At 36.9% G+C, this 25,909-nt stretch overlaps 1 protein-coding gene across 11 annotated transcripts in view; it reads right to left on the bottom strand.

Annotated features, from left to right (window-relative positions):
• The window catches only part of tcf12 (transcription factor 12), a 90,847-nt gene that overhangs the window by 63,252 nt on the left and 1,686 nt on the right, over positions 1-25,909 (bottom strand). For 3 of the 11 annotated variants that reach the window (XM_044138457.1, XM_044138461.1, XM_044138508.1), the window contains exons 1-4: positions 17,756-17,925; positions 16,874-16,962; positions 15,875-15,947; positions 6,916-6,989 (exon numbers count right to left, since the gene is read on the bottom strand). In XM_044138457.1, coding sequence (XP_043994392.1) covers positions 6,916-6,989; positions 15,875-15,947; positions 16,874-16,945 — 219 coding nt within the window. In that variant the 5' untranslated portion in view covers positions 16,946-16,962; positions 17,756-17,925. Of the gene's footprint in view, positions 1-6,915; positions 6,990-12,899; positions 12,925-15,874; positions 15,948-16,873; positions 16,963-17,755; positions 17,927-24,306; positions 24,352-24,433; positions 24,505-25,909 lie in introns of those variants that run through there. The other 8 variants (XM_044138475.1, XM_044138466.1, XM_044138501.1 and 5 more) reach the window with 6 other exon arrangements.

The following is a 25,909-nucleotide window of genomic DNA, read 5'->3' as shown; positions in this document are numbered from 1 at the left end:
CAGTTGGTCAAGCAAATTTGTAAAAATCGCACTTCAGATAAGACTGATGTACTGAGCAACTATACTTGAGATTGGCACACCAAGGATTCATCAATGGGAGTGTTGCAAAGTGTTGCATGTTTTGGTTCAAAATATATTTTAAGCTTCACAGATGAAATGATTTTCTCCTCTTGAGGGAGAACCAATGAGTCGACATTTGAGTGTTTAAAAGTATTTTGTTTTCAGTGCAGCACAAATTATTAATTGACCAAGGAGACTATGTACATTACAGACCAGATGTTTGTAAAGTTTGGCTTAAGTTGTCATCCTATTAACCTCTAAATTAACTTTTTTTTTGTGATAAACTCTCTAAATAGGATTCTTATGGGTCTATCCTTATGTTTCTGGGAGAGTTTTAACATTTTTGATGGTTTTAGGCAAAATATTACAGAACTAAACAAATTTACACTGTAACATCAAAATTTGCACAGAAACATGAAGAATGAAACCTAAAAAAAACCTATTTAGACAATTTAGGGCAGGGGTTTGAGACTCCAGTCCTGGAGGGCCGCAGTCCTGAAATTTTTAGATGAGCCTCTGCTGCACCACACCTGAATAGAATAAGTAGGTCATTAAGGCTCTGGAGAACTGATCTACACAAGGTGGAGGTCATTAATCCATTTCATTCCAGTGTTTTGTACCTGTGGCACATCTAAAAACCGCAGGACATCGGCCCTCGAGGACTGGAGTTTGAGACCCCTGGTTTAGGGGTTAGTTGCTCTTTAACGTTAGAGATAATTACAGCAAAACATAACACAGACCAGTAACTCGACATAATAATCTTGTTTATTTTCTTGCAAAGTATAACAGTTAAATTATCATCATTTTTGGTTTTTTGGGCTGTTTTTTGAAGCATTTAATTGATTACCAAAAATCCAAACTATATTATCTTAATGTTAACTAAAACCTAACTTTGAAGGATGCAACAAGAGGAACTGGAAAGCTCTGAGTGCGGCATCCAGACGGTTTGTGGCTTGCATGTAAAGCCAGAAACAAACGTTAGCTTTACCCTCTGCAATAAGAGACGAGAACATACAGCACAGGCAAAACTGAAATGTAATATTTTTAAAATATGACAAACACGAGGAGCCACATCACATGGTTCACCCAGAGGCAGAAGAAAAAACTTGTCTGCCATCATCAGCAGACAACCGTAGAGCAAGAAGTGTGAAAGTTCACCTTTAAAAGGAAAGGTCAAGCTAATTACAAAATCCATAGCGACAATGTTATGATATTACTATTAGCTGTTAGGACATGTAACCCAGGGTAAAAACTGCCCTTAATCCCACCTTTGGTGCCCCATTGGTTAGAATGACAGTCAGTCACATGGTGCATCCAGCCAATCACTGCATCTGGAGTGGTTAATCAGACCTGCTCCAGGTGCGAGGAGGAGACAAGGGAGCTACAAGTTTGTGCTTCACAACAATTAGTTCATCTCTGTTTATTATGCACTTTTAAAACTAACAATATAAAAAAAATCATGTAGATCTGAATACCCAGTGAGCTTGGAGCCATGAAGTTGTCATGCACTGAACTATATATGGAAGTGGTGAGTAGTGAACACAAATGTTGTTTTGTTTGTTTGGCATGTCGGTGGTGGTAGCAAATGCTAATTGTTTGATCATCAAACACGTGATCTAACTTTTTAAATTCAATATGCGTTTAAGATAATGAGATAAATGCTGATATCTAGTGATGGTGAGATGAAGCCTCATGAGGCATTGTACCACTTGAGCCAATTGGTTCGAGAACGGGTTCATTTCTTGAGGCTTCATGTGCACACGAAACCACCTACTGGCCAGGTGTACAATCACAGCCCGCTGTATCTTAACACATGTGATGCATTGAATTTTTGTCTATTATGGGTCTTGGGAATGACTTCACAAAAGGTGTACATATGTGTACAATTAAATATTGTTTGAACAATAAAATATTGTTGGAATGTATTCTCTGTGTGTATTTATTCCCAAAATAGTAGTGTCATGTGATATGGCAGGTTGTGTAATAATGTTTTTCTGTGACTCTAGAAAAATGGCATGAGCTTAATCAGGCAGAGGACAGTGAAAGTGCTTGTGGAAGTAGGGAGGGGGTAGTGAATAGGCTAATGCTTGTGTAACTTGGATGATTTCATTCATTTTTATTAAGAAACAACAATTTCTCCACAGTTTTAGGTTTCAAACGATTTCTCTTTTTTGACACTACTTCCAGCCTTTGAAAAGACACGCTCACATGGCACAGATAATGCCGGGGTGCATAAATAAATAAGTGCAAGTTTGTACAGATTGGGGTACAGTGACCGATGATTATAGTATAGTATATAGTATAGTAATGAAATACCTTGGCTGGGTGAAGCTCCAGTTTCCTCCCTATTCTCATGCAAGGCACGGTAGTGTCTTAGCATGGATGAGGTGTTATTATTGTACCCCAACTCCTTGGTGCACAATAAACACCTCACCTTTACAGAAAATAAGAAACAGTGAAAAATACAGTTCCTCATAAGCAAACCTAATGCATCTGCAAATGTTCAGTTCACCTTACCTCTCGCTGGCTCCATCCTACTCCTATCCTGTCTTTGCGCTCCTAAATCTCCTATCTATCTATCTCTCTCCTAAACTCTCCAAACACCAAACTAACTGTCTCAAACTAAATAACCATTATCCAAACTCTGCTATCCAAACTATCAAAACTCTATCCACTCTCTCAACTGACCGCAACTCGCCTACAACAACCCACATTTTGAATGGAGCCTGTGGGGTTTATAAAGCTGTCAAACCGCGCGACAAAATCTGAGCCATTTCCCGAAGCAGTCACGTGGTACAGCCGGGCAGCGAGGCCTCGGACGTCATCGTTTTCGGCTCCTCCCCTAAATGAAGCAAGCCTCGATACGCGCTTTACGGAAACGCCCCCTCCATTACTCGACACACGCCTCGAAGCCTCGGCTCATCACGTAACATCACTACTGATATCTTTATTTTGTCTTAAAGATTTGATTGTGGATATAATTACATTTATTTCTGTATATAACTGAAACAAGTCTAGTTAACTAGCAGACTGGTAATTTACTGGTCTTGTTTATTTTAACACAGGCCAGGTGACCCTTTTTAGGGTTAAAGGACGGCGAGCTTCTGACAACTGGATGGAGCCAGGAGAACCTGATATTCACTCCATACTGGTCTGGTAGGAGGCTGATGGTTCATAGTATTTCCCCCTCCATAGACACACAATCCATTACTCATCCTCTTTTCATCAGAAATTAATTGCGCTTGGACATTTTCCCTTAAGTATCTGGACAAACAAACCATGGACTTCTAATTGTGTGTCAGTCAGACAATGTGCTGACCAGCGGGGAAAGTTGGGACTCTTTGTGCATATCTATATAGAAGATCTACTACAGTATTGTGTGTGTATATATATTGTATTTATTTATTTTTTTGGTTTCTATGTATGTTTTGTTTCTTGTGGTGTTCTCTTAATTTTTCTTCTTTAAAATACTTAGTATTGAAAGCAGTTATTCTTTTGTATTGTTTGATTGATTACTGACGATAGATAAATTTAGTCTTCTGATATCAGATGCTATCTAGTTCATTCAGTTCATTAAGTAGTGCTACAGATAGTTACTAAATAAGTGGAGTATAATGTTTATTAAATCTCATGCTTGCATTTTTCTTGCTGTATTGTTTGGTGGATCTTATTTTTGGCCTGTTCAGAAGAAGCATTAAACATGTTATTGTACTTTGAAATTAAATATTTTATTGTCATTACACTATTCTTTCTTTCCTTATTTTTCGTAAAAACAGGCAATGTTAAAAATAACATGGATTAAATTGAATTACGGATTGCACTTCAGTGCCATTTTTTGTCTGTTTAACCAGCTTGAGCTTCACATGTGAGCTTAAATTATTACATTGATTAAATCAAAGCTTTGCTATCATCATCATTTATCAATTCTGAGATCTCTAAAAGCAAAAAGGGATTAATGCAAATAATCTAAGGAAAACTTCTCCTGGTATTTAACATAAAACCAAATACCCAGAGAGTGTATCAGCATGGTGTCTGAAACACAAAGACGCCACACCACTGTGTGTTTTTTCTACATTAACAGTCTTACTGCTCTGTGTTTGCTGCTGTGAGTCAGTTAGATCATCAATCACAGGTCCCTCATCATTTCCAAACACTGGTGGCCTACATCTATCTAAGACACTAACGCATCCTGTCATGGCAGCCAGGGGGCTGCGTTTGCACTACTGGCTAAATAACTGTCAGATAACTATGGCAGCAAGCAGGCCAGAGCTCACGCCTTGCTCCCCGATCACTCACCACACTGTTTAAACAGTCATTTCTTCACACTCTGGGCAGCATCCCAGGTGAATGTGTGGCTGCATGTGGCTCCTTGGGAAGTCATGATATGGTCGTGATGGATGCGCGTGGGGTCGGGTATCAATTGGGGCAGGGCACATGGGAGAAGGGGGGTTGTCGTGCGGTGGCAGCGGGCACAGCCCTGCCTGTCAGAGCGCCAGTCTGCAGCCACGGCTACCCAGGAAACAGCGGCTGGCTGTGAGCCAAGGTCAGCGCGGCAGGTCTCTGGACTGTTCACAGTCGACTGATCACACATTCATAGCGCACCAGCAAACAAGCTCAGGGACAAGACTGAATTCCCTTTGTAGCAGACTGAAGGATGAGGCACGCAGAATTTCTTCCACAAGCCTTGGACACATTTAGTGAATAAACCATAAATTGATTATCTTTAAAGTTTTTGATTCTGGGGTTTTTTTTTGTTTGTTTTTTTTGTAAACAGTAAGTAAGAAGCACGTCTTCACTTTATTGAACAAAATAGTGACTTTTTTTCACTATTTTTGGTGAAAATAAGTCATTATGACCTCTTGTACAAAGACGAAAATGTGAGGAAGGCCTTAAATACATAACATATTTCTTAAGAGAACTCTTAGGAACTTAATAATCTCTGAAGACATTCAGAAATATGCATCGACTCTAACTAACTGAATAAAATTAATTCAAGATGATGAATTTCCATCCCTATTTTGGAGTGAAATGAGACGCTGTGGCTTGACCATAAACCCTCCAATGCGACACAAGCAACACAAAAGACTTATTCATTCATGGATGTATGGCTGGATGGTAAGGGTGGGCAATGTGAACTTAAAAGTTTCATATTATATTGTGATGATGATAAATGTGGAGATAAAAGTTATTTGTGTCACTAAACGTCACACAGAAGAAGCTGTATTAATCTTGTGTTTGAATTTTTTGATGCTTTCATTTAACAAAACGTGGAGAACTTTGTTAGTAAAGCTAACACTCCCACCAATATGGACAATTTTGGGGAGTTAAAACATTAATTGTAATTTATCATTACAACAATAAATCAAAATTCTTATCATTTGGGGTGTGCTGTGGTGGCGTAGAGGGTAGCGCGGCCCACACTTGGAGGCCCTCAGTCCTCGGCGCGGCGGTCGCGGGTTCGATTCCCGGACCCGGCCAACATTTACCGCATGTCTTCCCCCCTTCCTATCAGCCCACTGTCATATAAGGGACACTAGAACCCACAAAAAGACCCCCTAGGGGGGAATAAATAAATTCTTATCATTATAAGTAGTATATCACAATAAATAATAAACGATACAATAAATGTTACAAGATAATGTTAAGAATAGCTTTATAGTCAAGTCTGTGTGAGGAAAAGGATGTGCAGCTGTTTCAGAGAGTTGGATGTGCAAACAGCTGTCTGCTGGCTGACGCCGTGCCTTGTAATGTCAGAATCACTCATTTATATGCACCTGGAGCGAAGATATCTCAAGCTTCTCTGTCTTCTAATTCAAATCAAGCCGCCTATGCTACCATAGCCTGTAGATGTTCATTCGGGAAGGGCACCGAGAAATAAACAAGGTAACGCAGGCCGAGTGGCTCTGACATTTAGCTGAGTTCTAATAGAAAGTGACAGGAGATTGACATTAACTGGAATTCATACAGGGCATCGGGAACAGCCAACGTGTGAGAGACAAACAAACAGGCAGAGCTGTTCACACTTGCTCATACAAACACTCAGAGCTTCTTATTTAGACATTCACTTCCAACAACGTTTTGATTTACACTGAACCTCTGTGTAAAGTTGCTATAATCACCCAAATATCACGTTTAAACTGCACGACGTTTTAATAGGGCGTTTTAAGTTTAAAGGTTTACACTGACAAAGGTAACAGTTTCTACAGATAAAGACTGGATAAATCATAGTTTATTCAAAATAAAAGCTGCATAAAAATCTGAAACACGTCCTCAGATGCTCAGAAGGTAAAAAGCTTGTTTTGACTGTAAGACGTCGAACATCTTTCCCCATAACCAGCAAATGTTTAGATTTGCATCACTTTGTTGTACAAAAAAATTAAACTGCAGTTTCTGGAGTTTTAATCAGACTGAACAAATGTTCAGTATTTCAGCCAAACAACATTTCTCAAGGTAATATTTGTTCCCTGTTCAGTATTATCATCAGACATATAAGATGTAGTTTTACATTGCTTGTGAGGCAAAACTGAATTTGGGGGGAGCTAAAAATGAAATTTTAGGTGTTACATGAAAACCACTGATCACCTACCAAGAACTGTAATACAAACATTTCTCTTTGTGTATAAAAGAGAAAAATAACACATTTTCTTTTAAACGAAAAGAACTTGGACATTTTAAAACTAAAGAATTCACTCTGCCAAAGAGAAATGTGTCTATGACAGGTCAAATAACACAACAGGCTCTGGGAAAAGGTGAGATAAAACATTGTGAATTCCCCACTTTGACGTAATGAGTGTTAAATGATGCGCCGTGGAGCAGAAAGGCCACTCAGAGGCATTAGATTGTGGGTCATCTTACCCGGGAGGATTCATAGGAAGGACTGGACTCGCCACCTGGGGCCCAAGACGCTTGGTTGGTCCGCTCATCCATACCTGTCAGAACAAGAGATGCACGATTCAGTCAGCAAGTCCCCTCAACTCTCGCAGATCAAACTACATTTACAAGTCACTGCTTCACACTTTAACTGAATGTATATGAAGAAAAACAAACCATTCTTCACTACAGGGAAGTTTTAGCATTGTACATTGTGTTTATACGTGTATACTATAGATTTAAAAGACAGACCAAAGCATCTGGTCTAATAAGAAGAAAAAAATACGTTTACTTTTTAAATTGTCTTAATGAAGATGTAGGTTGTTTGCAGGTAATCTACAACACAAACAACCCCCTAGTTGTTTGTGTTGTTTGATTTTAATATCACAGAAAAATTAACGCACACTATTCCGTTTCATAACCTTAAAAATTAGACATCCTCTTTTTTGATTTTCAATGATTGGTTGGACAAAAAATATCAGCATTTGTTCGCATCTTACAAGAAATATTAAATAGACGTGGTGGAAAAGCCTTAAAAAATTAATAGCAAGCTTTAAAAAGTGGCAATCCACCAGGTTAGTAGATATTTAATAGGCCTGCAATGATTCCCTGAGTGATTCAAATACATCGATTATTAAAATTCCTTGAGGAAAATTTATCTGCCTTGAAGATTCGTTAAATTATGTTTTATTTAGCGCACCGGGTTCCAGCCAGATCATTATTTGTGTTGGGCAGCGCTCTGACTTCTGCCTATGAATTATTGCTAATTGCTAGCAGCATAACGTCTCATTTTCCGGGTTTTCTGTATTTTTGGGGGGACAAATGAACATTCCTAAATTGCCTGGTGCGATGCTTGGAGTACAGGAGAGATAACGAGAGAGAGACCCGATTACTTGATTAATTGTAAAAATAATCAATACTATTACTGAAATATTCTTTTACAACAGCCCTAATATCTGAAAAAATACCCAAATGATGTATTCAAAAACATTATCAAGCTCTTATGCTTAAGTAATTTTATATAAATTAAGTAATTTATTACCTAAAAAATCTCCTGCTTTATGTTAGTGACTGGTATCAAACACTCGTCTCTTAATGGAAAGGTTGGCCCAGTTTTAGAGATGCACTGATAATGCTTTACCCATTTCTAGTTGTCTGAAATTAAACCCGTCGTTTTTGTTTTGCCAATTCAGTTTTTTAAAGTACATTTTAATTACATTTGACGATGTTGGTTGTTGTTGTTCTTGCAGGCTGAAAATTACTGAAGTTCTTGATGCATTTTATGAAAATGGAAACAAAAATTCTGAATTTCTGTTTTGTTATTCCATAACCAGTTAGAGCTTATTAGTGGAGAATTGTTGCTATGTTACCATCAATACATAAGAAAAGAAATGTGAACATGCAATATCTTCAAATGTTCAAAAGTTACAAGATCTTGTTTATTTAACTTTAAATGCCTCGGCGACTTTATTGGTACATATGCTCCAAATCTACCAAAAGGCAACTAGCGATTGGATGATTTGATGCAGGCCAGGCTAAGCACCTGAGAACTGAAACATGATAAAACTAATTCTTCAGACGAACAAAAACCTCCATCTCATCTTTCAAAAGACAAACAGAAAAACGCAAAAATCAATAATGCCTACCAAACTGTCAACCAAGACCATCTGGCATATGTTGAAAAATATAATATCTGGTATTTACAATCTAATTTATGTGATATAGCCATTAAGAAATATTTGATGCCTCGCTTCTTCTTGCTGTTTAAAACAATATTGTGCTGTAGCATCAACAAAACCGCAGCAACAGAGCATCTACATTTATCGCGTTATTGATTATCCCTCTTGTAATTCTATCTGTCTCTGTAGAAAGCAATATAATATGCTCTGCTTCAAGTTCAAATAAAGAAAATCAGATTTCAAAAAATGGGTGTATTTGAAGACAATAATACTGAACGAAGCAAAAATATTTAATTTTATTTTGTATTTTTCCAATTCAAGTTTCACATGTTTTACTAAGACTCCTCAACGCAACAAGGATGACCTTGTTATGAAAGAGGTCAAATTAATAAAGCATTCAAAAAACTATTTATTTTCAATCAATAATCATAGACTACAATGTGTCCACCTATTTTTAACTTAATGAGATTAGAGAACATTTTGAGGTTGATCTGTATGGTTACAGTAAACATACAGAAAAATTCAAATTTGATGCACAGAGGTTATTACTGTTAGTCATATTTTTATCCTCCTTGATGGAAATAAGTTCTTCACGAGAAATTTGTAAAGCTAATTATACACTTTTGCAGAAAGTTGGTGACATTTCACTACCCAGAAATCACGCTCCAGTGAGCAGAGCTGTAGATTTGAAGTTTCATCCTGACAAACACGATGCCTTGCCGCTTTTGCACGCTGTAGATTCGTTTCCTCTTCTGCACCGCCTCCATGGAAAAACTACACATGTAATTTTATCTCACTTTCTGAATTTTGGTTGAGATGTTTTGCATTTTTAGCTCTGATACTTGTGTAGCTAATTCAAGCAGTCCCATAGGTATTTGAGCCACTTCATTGTGATGCACTTCAGCCGAACTGAGAACTTTCTCAGACAAACTGCAACAGCGGTCAGTGTTTGCAGTCTCACCTGACCCCTCTCTTCACAAACCCATGAGAATTAGAGCAAAACAATGAAAGCACTGGACTCAATGAAAGAACAAGGACTTCAGAAATCCAAGCTGCTGTTAGCATTTCTTAAATAGTAGCTGACTCTTAGGGAGTCAGGGAGCCTCTATGTTTCCTTTGTAAAATGTATTTGAATGTTTTTATTTCTCAACATTTGTGGTGAGAATCCGGTTTCATAAAGTAATTGTAAAGGGGAAATGACAGAGAAAGCCCATAGGTTGTCGCTCATAACTGATTGCTCTCTGCTGGACCATTAAGAAACAGCTGCACCCTCTCAAAACCCGGATTCAGCAAGAGCTTTTACAACAGGAAAACAGAGGCGAGTTTTGGCATGAAAGGGAACATTTCAAAAACATGAACTACAATACAACACTATGCGACAAGGCTGAAACTGCACAGAGCATCAGCTTGGTCATCAGTGGAATAAATCCACTCAATGTCAACTATTTATTATTTAAACTGGGAATTTTCTCATTTGACATAATTGATTTCAGCAGATATGAAAACTGGGCCATGCAGCTCTAGTTGTTTTTTTCCTGTCATTATCATTAACGCAAAAACTTCAAAAGGGCTGAAACGATTAATTGGATTAATTGTGATTAATCGATTATCAACTAATTTACTAATGAATAATGAATCCATTGTTAACTGGAGTACACATACTATTCTGACTATTCTTATTTATTAGTTTTTTATCAGTTATTTGTTATGTATTTCTTATATTGTGAGTAAACAGTTGTTTTTAAGCATATGCACTGACTGATGGCACTTTTTAAATTTCGTTGTTCTTGTGACAATGACAATAAAGATTTATCTATCTATCTATCTATCTTAAAAACAGTCATTTGAAGAAACAACACATTCAGGGCTGTAATTTAAACAATATGTTTAAAACAAAAACATCTTTATCTGAAGATATGTTTTAGCCAAAACTTCTCAAGTCTTAGTTTCACCCTGCTCAGATTTACTAAATGAATTGTATTTTAGACAATAACATGCTTATTTTCTTGCTTAAAAAAGAAATTGAGCTATTTGTCTCTTTTAATGTATTTCTAATTTGTAAGAAAAAGCTTTAAGTAGTTAAATAAAAAAATATGTACAATGTGCCAAAGTATCTTGGCTACATCACAGTCCAACCACTGAGTGAATATGCCCATCAGACAATCTCTGTGTTTCAGAAACATCCCTAAAGTAGAGCTGCCCTCTTCAAAAAATATGATCTATTTCTGATTGATGCAGCATCGAGCCGCTCCGACGGACGAGCAACGAGCAACGAGCGAGGCATGGGAGCAGGACGGAGACACCAATCAAGTTTAGAAACAAATCAACAAGGCCAAACTCACAACTCTCTGTCGCACACATTGATAAGCAAAACCCAGTGAACTCTGTCCATCAATGCTTGATGACACACAGTGGGTGCAGCATAAATAGGTTTGATTTAGGCGCCTAAATCTTGTTTGAATTTCACTGGGATTACACACATTAGTAGTTGAAAACTGATTGACCTTTAGCAATCCGATCTTACTTAACACTAAATATAACCTTTTTTGAAAAATGTCAATAACCCATATCAAGAGTGGTTTAGTTATTTTTCTAAGACTTCTGAAACTGCGGGTACATCTGATTGGCTTATCAAGCCTGATCTTCAACATGGACTGTCATCAGTAATCAGATTTTTAAGCAAGCTGATTTGTGAAATCTAATCTGAATGGCAATTCAAACTACCTCCACATGTGATTTTCATCTGAGTTACATTTTGTGGATGAGTGCTGCAGCAAGAGGATGACTTTTGGATTATTGAGGATTTGTTTATTTGATCAAATCTGTAAATAGAAATGAGAAGAGAAACTAAAACTGTCTCTAGTATTTACATTCCAATATATTTGCAGAATTTACTTCTAGTGATAAATGGTCAATAGTTACTTTTGATCTTTGCAGACCAGGTTTTTTATTTTTAGTATTCTGATACACAAAGCTGCACATGAAGCGAGGCAGGAGTGAGGATCTGTAGGACTGTGGTCAGGAATGAGTTACACACAACCAACCAATGCATCACTCTGCAGCGCTGAAAGAAAATTAGCTACTTCACAATAGGCTCATCAGGTCTGCATCATCAACACAGCTGGAAGGGAGAAGCGATGAATCTCTGTTAGAGCCATTTTCCCAATCCATCTTCTCCAGCATAATTTTCAAGGGTCTTTGCCCGTCCCACTCTGGTTCAATTATCAGGCTATACCCAGCTGAGATGCAATAATCCAAACCTTCATTCCCAGCAATTTCCACACTCGTGTCTGCACACTCACTTGCCTTAAGTTCACTAGCACTTATATAGGTGCTTCTTCCCTAACCTTGAAGATCTGAGAGACAGGTGCTCTGACTGTAGTCTGAAGGAGGGATTTACCCTACACAGGTCCTCAGTACTGGAATATTCAAATGAAAATGTATGCAGATGCAATCTAATTTTAGCCTCCTGAAATTAGAATCCACTCCAGAGGTAAAGTCGTGTAGGGGCCTGTTTGTAGGGGCCTGTTTGTTGAAATTTGAAATACTAGACAAGGATGCAAAAAATCCAGCCTGATTCCAGACTCGGCTATAAAACATGACACTGGGGTCATCTTTTAAATGCAAATCTGCAATCTAGAAATTCTATGACGCACAACATTTTCTTCTCCTTGATGGAAAAATGCTTTTCTATTTTAAAATTGATTACAGGTGTACTACTTTATGCCAAACTGTCAGAATTTGAGGCACTAGTTCAAAAGGTTTCAATGCAAAATTGTATATAACATAGTGCTTCCGTTATCCCCAGTGTGTGTTATGCAACAATTCAGCCGCATGTAGCCAATTGGAAACCTTTTGTTGTCTGGTGCAGTCTGCTGCTGGATTCAGAAATGTACAACAAACGTGTTTTGGCTGTAGCAGAAAGCCATATATTAACTATGAATGCCAGGACTCTGCTCAGATGACAGGATTTTGAGGTCAGTTCAGTCGACTTTGAAGTCGTTTCAGGAAAAAAACAGACATTTGGTGCCGTGTGCCAAAGAAAGAGCATTCAGACAGTTACTGTAAAAAGATGCAAAAGCAACCATCTGTGGCAGTATGGGGTGGATATTTGTGAAGGCACCGCTGATGGAGAGGCATTTATTTTGAATTTTAAAGGGACTCCAGCCAGTGTGAAGGCAACACCTTTTCCAATAACGGTTGCAGACATTTCAACAGGGCACTGCCAAACCTCATTCTGCCCCAGTTACAAAAACATGACTTCATAGACACACAATGTGCTCAACTGACCTGTAAGCAGTCCAGATCAGAATCCTCTTGTAAATGTGTGGCAAAGAGTCCTCTTGCAAAACAGCACAAAGAAGGTTCAATGTAAACATTTGTGTAGTTTTTAATGTTTTGGAACAAGAATTTCCCTCTTATATGTTCTATTTAAGTTACCAGGTCTGTATTGTTTCTATTCTACTTCCAGAATTATTAGTAGACCAACTTTCAGACAATTAAATCTATAAACAGATTTGCACTGACCAGGCTTCTGCTGCCCAATACCAATTACTGGTTTCTCTGAGGTCTAATTTGCTAATTTTAGTCATGTTTAAAAAGAACTCTCAAAACGTAAGACTTAAATTCGCTACAGCTTCTTCAGAATCACACTGAAAAAAAGAATCAACAATTGTTCTGATGTTTATTAAACTCAAAAAGTGAATGAAATTACATCCTGGGATTTAAGGCGGTTATAGACCAAATAATTAGTAAGTAAGGAAAAATATGTTTTCAGTTCTTCATCTGCAGATTGGACGATAAATTGGATAAATCAAATTGCAAATTTTGTTTTAAATATAATTGGCCAACTGATTTTAACATGTCTATTGACAAGGCAAGAGAAACAATGAGCCAAACCTATGAAAATATTATCAAGTGTTCACGCCTGTGTCATACAATTTCCCTTTAATCTTTTACTATCCTGTCATGTATAATAAAATGTAGCAAGTATTGAAAAACATTTGTCATGTAGATCTAACATGATGCATCAAACCAGGTTTTATGGAACATCGAGTTTATTCGTGTCTTTCAAACAACAGTTTTGATTTTGATCCTTCCCGTTCTGAATAGGGCATCTGCACTGGGATCAAGGGTCTAGACTGTTGGAAATAATATCAGGTCTGCGGTGTCAAGACATTAGGTCATTTATGTTCTCACATCTAATGATCAACCGAATGTCTGGGAATTAAATTGCAAAGCTCTGTGAGAGCCCTCGACTTGTCAAGCAATTATCAGCTGAAGTAATTAGAAAGTAGGTCAGAATATCAGTTTTGCTTTCAGCTTCAAACATCCTGCATGCCACACTCAGCCATTAGAGCAGACAGAGTGTCTTCATCGTCTTGTATGAGATTAAGCAATGTTATCATGGGTCACACTCACCCAATATTCATCTTTTACTTTTCTAACATGTCCAAAAAATCTGCCTAGCTTGCAAAATGTGTTTGTTAAATTATGTATGCTGCTTAGGAAAGTGATGCTGGAGCTTATTTACCTAAGGCAAACTATCTTACTGCACTACAGATAGGAAAGCCAGATATCCAATGTGTGATAAGGGAATGACCAATAAAGTTTACAATAGTAGTTAGAGGTTGTATCCTAGCAACACTGATAGCTTGTACAATATTCAATTATCAAAAATGTGCAGCAAAGTATTCAAACAGCCTTTTTTGCAAAATTTAATTTTTACTCTCATCACAGTGGCTGACCTCGTCAGATTTGACTCAATTTTACTCAGATGAAATTCTAAAAAGTTAAAGCAAAAAATACTCTGTTTTAGAGGCCAAAAAGCAGACAACCCAGTCTGCTCATCTGATGTCTACACATGTCACTGCATTCAGTTATCAAACACAACGCTACACACACACTTTGATGATTCAGCCCAGTTTTAGAAAACCTGCATGCTGCTTTGAGCACAAGTTAATGTTTACACATTTGTTCTGAGACATCTGGGTAGAAAACAATAAAAATAATAATTATTAAAATAAATATAGAAAAAAAATGTATTATTTACAGGTTTATAAATAAATTCATAATGTGATTTTTCTGTCAGGCAGAAGATAATAGTCAGAAATAGCTGTATTTTTGTAATTATTAATGCAGATCTCAGTGCACACCAGGATAATGTCACATTTCAAATCTAAAACCAGACACTTTGTCATTTGTTTTACTGAAGAGCACCCACAAACATAATCCTTCTCAGCTGAATGATTAGGTATCACAAAAGCCATCGTCACAGCTCTACAGGTCATGTGTGACAGCTCTGTTCTTGTTTCTTTGTCATTTCTCCTCAATGTGTGTCTTTCGCTTCACAGATAACCCACTACAACGACGGCCTTTGTGGATTCACACAAGACACGCTTTCAGGAAACATAATGCTCGATTGTTGACTTTCTCTAGTGGCACATGAGACAATAGTTGTGCTTCAGATTAATGTCCTGTAGTGTTTATTTCTAGAGGAAGCGATCCAGAAGAAGAGGGGCCTGAACTCTTGCTAGTGCAACTAAGCCATTCACAAACATTCTAGATATATATATATATATATATATATATATATATATATATATATATATATATAAAATAAGGTAGGTAATTGTGTGGGAGATTTCTTTAATGGAAGGAGCAATTATCAGTGTGAGTTCCTCACTAACGGGGAAAAAAGCTCAACAAGATGTTTCACCACCTCTTCACACTACCCAGTATAAGCAGCTCCAGCACTCACATATGCTGAAACTAATTTCTTCTAAAACACCTCACTGCAAATCCTCTGTAATAACAGCCTCTGCAAGCATCACAGCACCTGACCATTCGAGCCTAAACACGGCTGATTTATGCATTATTTATTCATCGAACAGTAATGCAAAACATGATTAACATTCACAGCGGTGTGCTATAATTGCACACAGATCAATAAAACATGTCTATGGTCTAAACTGTGCTTTGTTCAACTTCTTCACTGCAGCACTGCTCCACAACCCCAGGTGGGGGGTTCAGGTTTCAAGCGCCAGATGTGAGGAGAACACACAGAGGAATTACATCCAAGACTGAAGGCTGAGACACTTTTCCTACAGACTCCATTCATGAATAACTCTGGGAGCAACGCATACAAAAGCAAAAGACGTCCAGAAACTGATACTTGTGTGCAGACTTTAAGCAGGAATAAACACAGAGCTCAAATCAAAAAGGTCTGCAGAAAACGGAGAAAGGCTTAAGGGATCAGTTCCTACCTGATGCACTGAACTGACTGCTTCCAAGTGTGGTGGGCCTATTTTTCCCTCCGCCTACAGGTGGAGAGAACATCTGAAAGCACAAATACAGACAGATCTAAAAACATAGCAAGGACTCGGCTATGTGGAGCAGAGATGCACAGCTCAGGCTTTTCCTGTCTGATACTGATTTACGTTTTTCTTTGAGGACTGAGACGCTGATTCCAATTTCGACCGATTCAGACTTTTTTCATAAGTATAATAAGACAAAACAGAAACAAATGTGCAGCAAGCTCCTAAACCTAAAAGTAATATTTGTCATTTAGAAACTAATGCATTAAAAGATCATCTCATTTATGTAAGCTGGAGCTTCATCTGATTTTTAGTAAACGCAACAAAGCGCATCAGACAGTATGTGGTTGATTTAAGGAAGAGGAAATTGAAAAAAAAAAAATCCTAATTTTACTTGCCAACTAAAGGAAGAACAAACTAAAGTAACTCAAACGCTCCAGATTAATTATTTTTTATCTTAAATAACTTGGATCATTACATTTACTATTTCACAATTACCTTATCATGATTTTTGTTTCAAACCCTGATCATTTCCAGACCTGCTTTTTCCCTTTATTTAGCTAAAAACAAATAGATATAATTTATATCTATCACCATTTTCAACACCAGACACTTTTACTATTTGACTGATGCTGTTGAGGTTAAAAATGTGCTGACTGTGAGGATTTGGATTCCCCTGCAGAGCCAAACAGAACTAGATAACTGTGGGAACATTTTAGAAATAAATCACGTAAAAACGGGGTGGACCAATAACTTGGAGGGGAGTGGGCTGCTAGATTTGTGGCGAATGGATGCATACAACCTTGATAGTTCGACGAACAGCAAACAGCGCAGTTAAGGAACATGAGCTCAGACTAATAGTGAAATAAAAACTATATATCTGTAATGAATTTTCAAACCTGAAACTTAAGATGAATCACACCAACAGGTAATAACAAGGAGTCCTACCGCACTGAAATCCAGCAGGTCACTCAATTCCTTATCAGTTCCGAGAGCGGCAATCCGCTGCTGAGGATTCATCCTGACGATCTAGAAACCTGGGAGTAAAAAAAAACCACAACAACAAACACAGAGTCTATCAGATCACATCTCTGCAGCTTTATTTAACAGCGGGGACTAGTTCCACACTGGAAATCATCTCTACGGGAGGTACTTCTTATGCATGCGGAATTAAAAAAAGACCATCACCCTGAAGTAAACTTGGCTCTGTCGTTGCCGTCCTTATCATCATCACAGAGATGAAGGCAACTTAAACACATTGTAATTGATGAAATGGTGCTAAAGCGTGTCATAACCACATTTGGTTTGCGTCTTTCATTCGCTGGTAGAGAGAGCTGAGGGATGCGTTAAACCCAGGACCTGCAGCATCGCATCAGCGCAGGAACAATATCACTCCGAAACAACACCGCATGCTGGTTGTTACACATGCATACGATCCGCTGATGATGCTGCAATACGCCTGGTTAATGTCAGTGATTTCTGGAGCCTTGTATGCGAGCAGGGAGATGGTTTTCCCTGCGCTGAAGCACCTAACGCTTCTGGGCTAGTCGCGGCTAACGCTAGCTGCAGTTACTCGTTCATATGGGCAGATGCAGCCTCTTACTACTGGCTTTGTTGGCTGTACAACGAGGAAGACAGTGGCGTTTCGGCGGCTAAAACCTAAATTAAAGACCGAGTAAAGACAGGCAACACAGACAAACAAACACTGGACGTGACAATCTCAGTGTCCAGCTCCAGAAAACAAAACGCAATGATGATCTATATCTCTCTCAACTCCCAACTTATTTCACGCGTCCGAAAGCTTCTGGCAAACTCCCCTTGATATTTTACCTGTTTCTCGATTAAAATCCGGACTAGGGTGATCTGGTGAAGAGTCGCTTTCTTCCGACGCGCCTCGCAAGGGCAAAAATCGGGTTTAAACGGCGATACGTGGGAAAATATCCTCTATATATCAGTTACGAGTTTCCCTTAGGCAGACATTTTTGCTTTGCAAAAAGCCTCAGCACCACAATGACAGCGGCTGTTGTATCCCTCCGCCGAGGGTCCCACACAGCGGGAGATGCTGTGGGAGTCACTGATGAACTGCAGCTTCATCACCGCATCATTACCACTGTCCTCACATGTGATGGCTTTATGCACAGCACGGCCACAACATCACCCACAATGTGACAAAGTTTCAACAACTAACCTGCTAGACCTTATGGATCAGTGTTATAAGGTTAAACTACAACTACAGGTCAATAAACTGTAAATGTGTCTAAAAGCTGTTATAGTTTGCTGACTTTAATAGGAAGAAGCACAGCGGACCGTCAACCCTCACAAGGCTGTAGTCATTGTTGTTGCTCTTGTCTTATTTTCTGTCCCAGTTTTTTCTTCCACTCAACTTTCCATCAGTGTAACAGCACATTGTGACCAGCCACGTCTTTAGCAATGACCTTTGGCTTACCCTCCTTGTAGAAGGCATCGTTGTCCGTCTACTTGTCAGTCTCACCCATAATTGTGGATCATAACTCAGCTCTATTTATGTTTTAAAACTTCTTTCTTATTTGTCTTGTCTTGTGGAATATTCCATTTTTTGACAACCAGAAGCTAGGGTCATTAAAAGGACGATAAAACATTTAACATTATTCTGTTTGTCTATTGAATCTTAACATCACTTTCTGAATAGTTTTCAGATATAAGTTACATTTTCAATGCTATTCTAACTTACTGAGATGCACCACATTTTTCTCTAATATTATCTATTTTATAAAGTCTAAAGTAAACAGCAAACTTACAAAATAGCTTGTAAATGACACATTAAACCAAGACAAATATGTTTACAAAACATTGCCCATCCCTTTGTTTGTTTCGGTCAGATTTGCTATATATATATTTTTCATCAAAAACATCATTATGTAAACTGGATTACCTTGCAGATTTCAGTGTCAGTCTTTAACTCTGTACATTTGCTTGTCATATCTTATAAAACTTTTAATGTATTAACTTTTTTCGCTCTTTCCTAAGGGCTGCTGTTTGTTTTTATATATTTTCTATAATGTACTTTGTTAAAAAATATTTTCATCAATGTATAGTCCTATTCATTTGTATTTTGTTGGAGGGATTCCTTTACAACTTTGAAAAATACTTCAGCTTTTTTTTTCTTCAAACATTTTGCTTGTCTTTACATCTGATGTACATACAGCACTATTACTGCATGTTTCTATTTGTTTGTTTTGTCTGTTTATATTACTTGAAATACTTTCTTATGATGTATTACTTCTCACTCTATGTGAGAGTTATTTCAAGCAGAATGTTTTGTGTCTTTTTCTGACACGGTGCTGTAGCAGTTCTAAGAATACTGGGAGAATTCACTTCTTTTGTATTTAGGTCTAAATAGTAATACAACTATTTCTTGTTTGTGTGCATTTATCACTACAGCTAAATGTATTTAAAAGGGCAGTATTGTGTGTTTTCCAGGCACATACTGACATTTTATGGCACAACCAAGAAACTATGTAGCCTTCAGGTGTTATAAAAACACTGTAAATATCAAACGTACCTTAAAAGACATTTGACTTCACAACCTAGCTCCTTGAAATTGGCCTCTATCTCTTCAAGAAGCTCCTGCCCCTTTCCGACACTCGGCATGTCATCACAACAATGCTTCTCCATTGTGCTTTTACTTTTCTTAGGAGTGTTGGACTGAAAAATATTTGTATGATGAGCCCAGCAGACTTGCAGTTCCACCAGGTATTTGCTAATAGCTGCTGCTGCTAGTTTGTAGGAGTGGAGAGGGAGTAGTGCAGACGAGGGCTCCTCTGTGAGGCACAAGTTCAACTGGAGACTGCAACTCCGAAGCAGAGCTTTGGGTAAATAGGCAGAGTTTTGTGAGATCAAACATTTAGGCTCCCACATGGTTGCTGTGGCAGATTTAAGGATTTCTCAAACATTCATGAAAGAATCAAAGCAACAGTCCAGATGTGACTATGAGGGGAAAACATTAGAACTTCATATAAAGCTAAAAAAGAAAAGTTGATTTTACATAACAATTCCCCTTTAAACTCTACAATAGCATAAGTTTAAGCCACTATTTTTACACTGTTCAAATCTAATGTCATTCCACAAGAGCTTGACATGCCGTACTTCAAGCCTTCCTGTTAAAGGCTTTCAACCAGCAGACCAAATTTTTGATAATCCGGTTTAGATATCCTACAGATGCTTACTTTGGAAGCTTGTTGGACCCATTTCTAAATTATTACTCTAAAGGGTACAGGTCTACTGCTGTGACACAAGAATAATGATCCAATGTGATCATTTGATGGCTGATTGGACATTTTTTAACTCCATTTTGTTTTCCTTCTTCCTATCAGTCAGTTGTCTCATTCTTCCCTTTATTTGAAAGACTTTAACTTCCTCTCACTGCTTTAACTGTGGAATGATTTAACTTTTCATGTACAGTCAGCTGAGACTGGTGAGACTCAAAACTTTGCTTAAGATACATCTGGCATTTTATTTAAAATTAAACAAAGATTGAAATTCTTTTACAATGAGTTTACGGTGTGTATTTGTTGTTTGTTTTAACCTTGCTTTTTTTAACACATTTAAAAAACTGATTCATGTTAAAAAGTCTAAAAGTACATATATGTCCAGCTGTTGAAAACATTAAGAGACTTCTGCAAAATGATCAGTTTCTCTTATTTTACTTTTTGTAGATATGTTTGAGTATAATCAACATTGTTCTTTTATTCTATGAACTACTGACAGCATGTCTCTGAAGTTACAACAATGGAACAACGTTTGAACTAACCAAATCCCTGCCTTCTTATGGTTTTATTATTAAACTACAACAATTTAACCCATAATGTGCAACTTTCACCTGTCTCAGGTCTGCATTGCTGTTATTTTCTAGCAATCAAAAACCACAAATACACATACAAATATCCTGGGATTTCATAAGGACAGAAAAATCCTCGCTCTTCCCACCACCAGCAGGAAAAATGACTCAGTAGAGGAAAATTGTTCTTGAAAAGTTGCTGTTCCAGCATTGGGAGCAACTGCTTACACAGCAAAGTAACCCTCTATATACAGTATGAAGAGGGGTGTGCATACTAAACAGATTACCACAAACTGTAAACATGTTCAAAGGACGTCTTTTAAAAAGGTCCATAACCACAGTAGAGCTTTTGCGCTGTCATCATGTAGGGAAGCACAGCTAAATATGCTTCTTTTTTTATAAAGATGCAACAATAACAGATGGAAATGATTAAGCAGACACAAAGAAAGTGCAAAAACAGTCAAATATGAAGATAATCTAAATCTGCCTTCCTCTGCTTCATTCACGGCATGTTTATCATATTACAACCCACAACTTGATGATTTTTGGACTTTATTTCAGCTGATTGTTGATCATGTTTAGATGAAAAATACCTGCTGTGGTCCATTTCAGAGTTTAGGATTCTCAAGTATATCTTTTTTTATTATTATTATTATTTTTGATCAAATTTATTTGACACCTTGAGCCATATTGGTTGCTTCTTAGCACTTATGCTGCATTTTATTTAAACTAGAAGTTATGCTAGTGTTTACTGATCCATGTCAGTTTTTCTTTAACTTAATGCCAATTTGCAAACACAGATATGGATTGGTTTAGTTTGCTTTACTGTTATTCTGCAAAGGATCAATTTGAGCCCAGAAGTGGGTTTATGTAATAATTTCCTTCTTTAAAGCTCTCTATTTAGTATCCGTCTACCGAAGAGCAGACTAAAGAGAGGAATACAAAACTGCTGCCTACCTGGTCGCTGTCTAATGAATCTCAAGTGTCATTTATGTCTTGAATGTATGAACCCTACATATTGGGGCATCACAGTTCATCTTTATGATGAGAAGTCAGACTTTTATAGTTTACTTTTTGGGTACTTGTAATATTGTATCTTTAATCTGTACTTTCTGTTGTTTATTTTAGGGTTAAATAATGTTCATTTGTAGATTATACTACCTACTTTTTGGAGGATAAAAAAAATTAAAACTTTGGATTTTGTTCTTTACTGTGTTAGCGAAAAAATATTTAGATACACAGCTGTGGAAAACATTAAGAGCCCACTGCACTGAACCCCATTGAAAACTTCCTGGTTTTTCCACCAAATACTGATTTCTGAACTCTTCCCGAGTTAAAACATTAGTATTGTTGTTTCTAAATGAATATGAACTTGTTTTCTTTGCTTTATTTGAGGTCTGAAAGCTCTGCAGCTTTTGGTTATTTTGACCATTTCTCATTTTCTGCAAAAAAATTCAAAATTTTCTATTTGAATTTCAGAAACGTGTTGTCAGTGGTTCTTAGAATAAAAGAACAATATTTATAACAAAAAAAAAAGAACAAATTTAATCAAACATATACCTATAGAGAGTAAAATCAGAGAAACTGATCATTTTGCAGCAGTCTCTCAACTTTTTTCCAGAGTGCCTCCAGGTTCTGCCAGTAGGACCACTACCAAAGTTTGCGAGAAAGCATGTTTTAGCATATCATATCAGCTGATGTGTGAATTTATAAGTTTGAAACCAGACTGTTGGATTGTTAAAAAAGAAATCATAAATGTTCAAGTATTTGTTTTTGGGTTTTTTTCTACCATGCATTGTAAATTCCAGCAACATATTCATTAAACCTCTTGCAGTTCTGTTCTGGTTTTAGGTTTTATGCGTAGAGCAAATAATCAGTGGTCCAAACTGTGGGTAGTGGTGAAACCTACTGAATGTGCCCCATGCAGGTTTGTAAGGCAAATCTGGTGTTTGGGGGATTTTCTGAGGGCAGCTTTAAGGTGAATTCTGTGTCATAATGTTCTTAAACGTTAAATTGTTTTACTTTAAATGATGAAAAATATTTATACTTTGTTGAACTTTATGCTACTGTTTTGGCTTGCAGGCAATTAATAAAGAGAGGAGGGAAATTGATCGGTTGGGTGGGATCCAGGCTTGTCTGATCATCATCACATCCTTTCTGAACTGTCATTAGTTCATTTTTTGTACATAAGAAAGTATCTTTAGACCACTGCTTCAACAAGACAAGTGGTTAGGTCAAATAAATGTTATTTGTAATCGTTCACTTTTCCTTGTGGTCTCTGGGTTCATCACCAGTGGAATCAGATCCAGATGTTTCACTAACAGAGGCCTGTTCTTTCCACACCTTTATCAGAACCACCAACACATTTGGATCCGTCCTCAACAAATTATCAAACGTGGGAGAAAAATGTCTATTTTGTCTTTCACACAATGGACCCTACAGTACGAAAGAAGATGTTTTTTGTGTGTGAACTGAATGAACTTGAGCCACACATTTTTGAAATCCATCAAATCACACAACATTTCTGCCCTCATTATTTTTGGGGGGTCTTTATAAATTGAGCTCTTCTTTATTTCTTCATAGTATTTTAACTGCCATGAACAACTTTTTTTTCCAAGACATTCTCAACATTTTTATGTGTGGGATTTTCCAAGGTGAAGACGAAACTTATCCACATCAGACATTGATTTGGTTTAGTTTGTTGTTTTTTTTTTGTTACTGATCTCTTTTTCTGGAAATGACAAAAAAAAACCTCCTTCTTAAATGTTTCCTGAAACGCCCTGACTTTATCTTGGCCGACAGCGCCAAGCACGTTATTTCTGACACAAACATTTCTAAGGCCTTTACTGCATCTATTCCTCGTAAATCTTCTGTATCCAGTGAAAGTGGTGAACTGTATCTTACACCAGCTCTGTAAAATGGAGTCTAGTGTATCATTTGGTGCAAAAATGGTGAGAAAAAGAATACTAAGAAAGAGAGATAAAACTATATAATGTTTAAAAAAATGGTTTATTAAAACATTACAATAAAATCTTTTGTATCCGACTTTAAATAGTTAACATTTCCCCATATAACTGTGAAATCTTAAATTATCATGCGACTTAAAACACTTCTTTATACATAAGAACTTTTCGTTTGCAACATGGCAACAAAGCATTCAACTGTTTTATCATTTCCCAGAACAGAAAAACACGTTTTTGCATGAATTTGAGCATAATGCACTAAATGCCAGCAGATTTTGAAGAACAAAAATTCTGATTTACAAAGTCAAGATAAAAAAATATATATACACCAAAAAACACACAGATTTAAAGCTTTATCCTTATTTTTAAATGAAAGTGTGTGAGGGTCATTTGCTGTGGATTACTAGTTCCAGACTGCCACCTGTTGGACAGATCTGTCAAACTTCTCCAGCAGCTACTCTATCAGAAAGTTAACCCACATTTAGAGTTATATGTATTGTATTTTATCACTCCACACTCATCTCTATGGTGCAATATTGAACATTTTAAGATTTAGAATATAGTTTTATAATTATTTTGTAAGCATTATTTGTTTTACTTACCCAGGAAATACTGGAAACACTGCACTGCACTGTATGTTCTGTTGTCTGTAGGCACAAAACATGAAATGTAAAATACTTTATATTGTTCTGTACACTTACAATCACCCTGCATTAGTTCTGGTGTCACCTAATAAACCAAAGTTGACTCTTCAGAGCCGACTTGCTTCTTGAGATTCTTGGAACCTGGTCAAAATACGTCCACTCTCCCTCTGAAACAGCCTCTTTCCTTTCCTCGCAAAATGCAAACTAATGCAAAATGAATAGTTAAAATTAAAACTGCACAGGCTGAGCTTTTCCAGACTTTTTACAGTCTATACATTAAGATTCAGATACACGGCGCTCTAGTTTCTACAATGTGCCAGATGTTGACTCAGTATTATTACTTTAGCATTAATCATGGAATAAAGACTCTTATCCTTAAATGTCTTATAGTTAAAAGTATCAGATCACACATTTTCAATTAAATAAGGAAAAAAGAGAGCATTTGGAGGCTAGTTCTTTGCATATTAAGTGACATACAGCCGGTTGTAAGTCCTCTAAAGGAATGGTTTACTTTAATCCCTTCATTGGTTCTATGTAATTATAATACGCCCAGCTGTACTCTGTAATTATTGGATGGATTAACAAGATGGACTTGGTTTTTCTTCACTCATATTTCATTGGAAGTTCATGTAGTCTTTTTATGTCCACACAACTTCTTCATTTTATATATTTGTTATGAAATGTATCCTTTCCACATTGTACACAGGTATGTACAGATTGTAATCATTGTTGTTATCAACAACAACATAATACTAATACTAACAATAATAATAACAATAATAATGATAATAATAGCTATTATGATTCTTATTTTCTCTTCATTCCTCCAGACTCCGTGAAATACAACTTTTATTTAAAATAAAATAAAATAAAATACAGCGTTTACTTTTATTTCTATAAAAGGAATTTGGATCACTGAGCAGTCCAGGTTTCTTATAACATGTAAGAAGCTTCTGGCACTTTCTCTGTTTCAATAGTATCTTAAAACAAGGAGTGTTTTAAAACGCATCCATGTTCTGGATATTTCTGTTTGTGGTGACTCAGGTTTAAATCTCGTAAATCTGCCTAAAGCTCTTTAGTGGACATTGCTTCACTGTTCAATAATGTTGTGGAGAAATATTTCCAATGCAGCTTTTTTTAAAATCACACTTTTTCCATCCACTCAACTTTCCATTAACACAGTTGGATATAACACACTGTATGCAGTCAGAGGCAATAACGTTTTCTTGCTTGCCTTCTTTTTGGTCAAGTCAGCAGTTTTCCTGTGGCCATTATAAACAATCCTCTGTTAAAATGTGTTGTTGGTGTTATTAAATCTAACTATTTTAGACATAAGATATCATAAAATCCTCAGAAAGAAACATTTCAAAGATATAAATTTAAATTTTTATACTAAAAGTGTATTTCCAAAAGATGACCAAATTTATTTTTATCTTAAATAAGTGCTTTCTCTTTTTAAACGTTTTCTTGATTTTTGTTGTGTTAATAGCCCCAGATCGTAGTAAGAAGAAATGCAAACTAAACAGCTATTAAATTAATGTTATAAGCCCCTAAAGCACTA

Source organism: Gambusia affinis, linkage group LG02 (genome assembly GCF_019740435.1).
Source record: "Gambusia affinis linkage group LG02, SWU_Gaff_1.0, whole genome shotgun sequence".
Taxonomy (NCBI): Eukaryota; Metazoa; Chordata; class Actinopteri; order Cyprinodontiformes; family Poeciliidae; genus Gambusia; species Gambusia affinis.
This window is presented reverse-complemented; position numbering and strand designations above follow the sequence as displayed.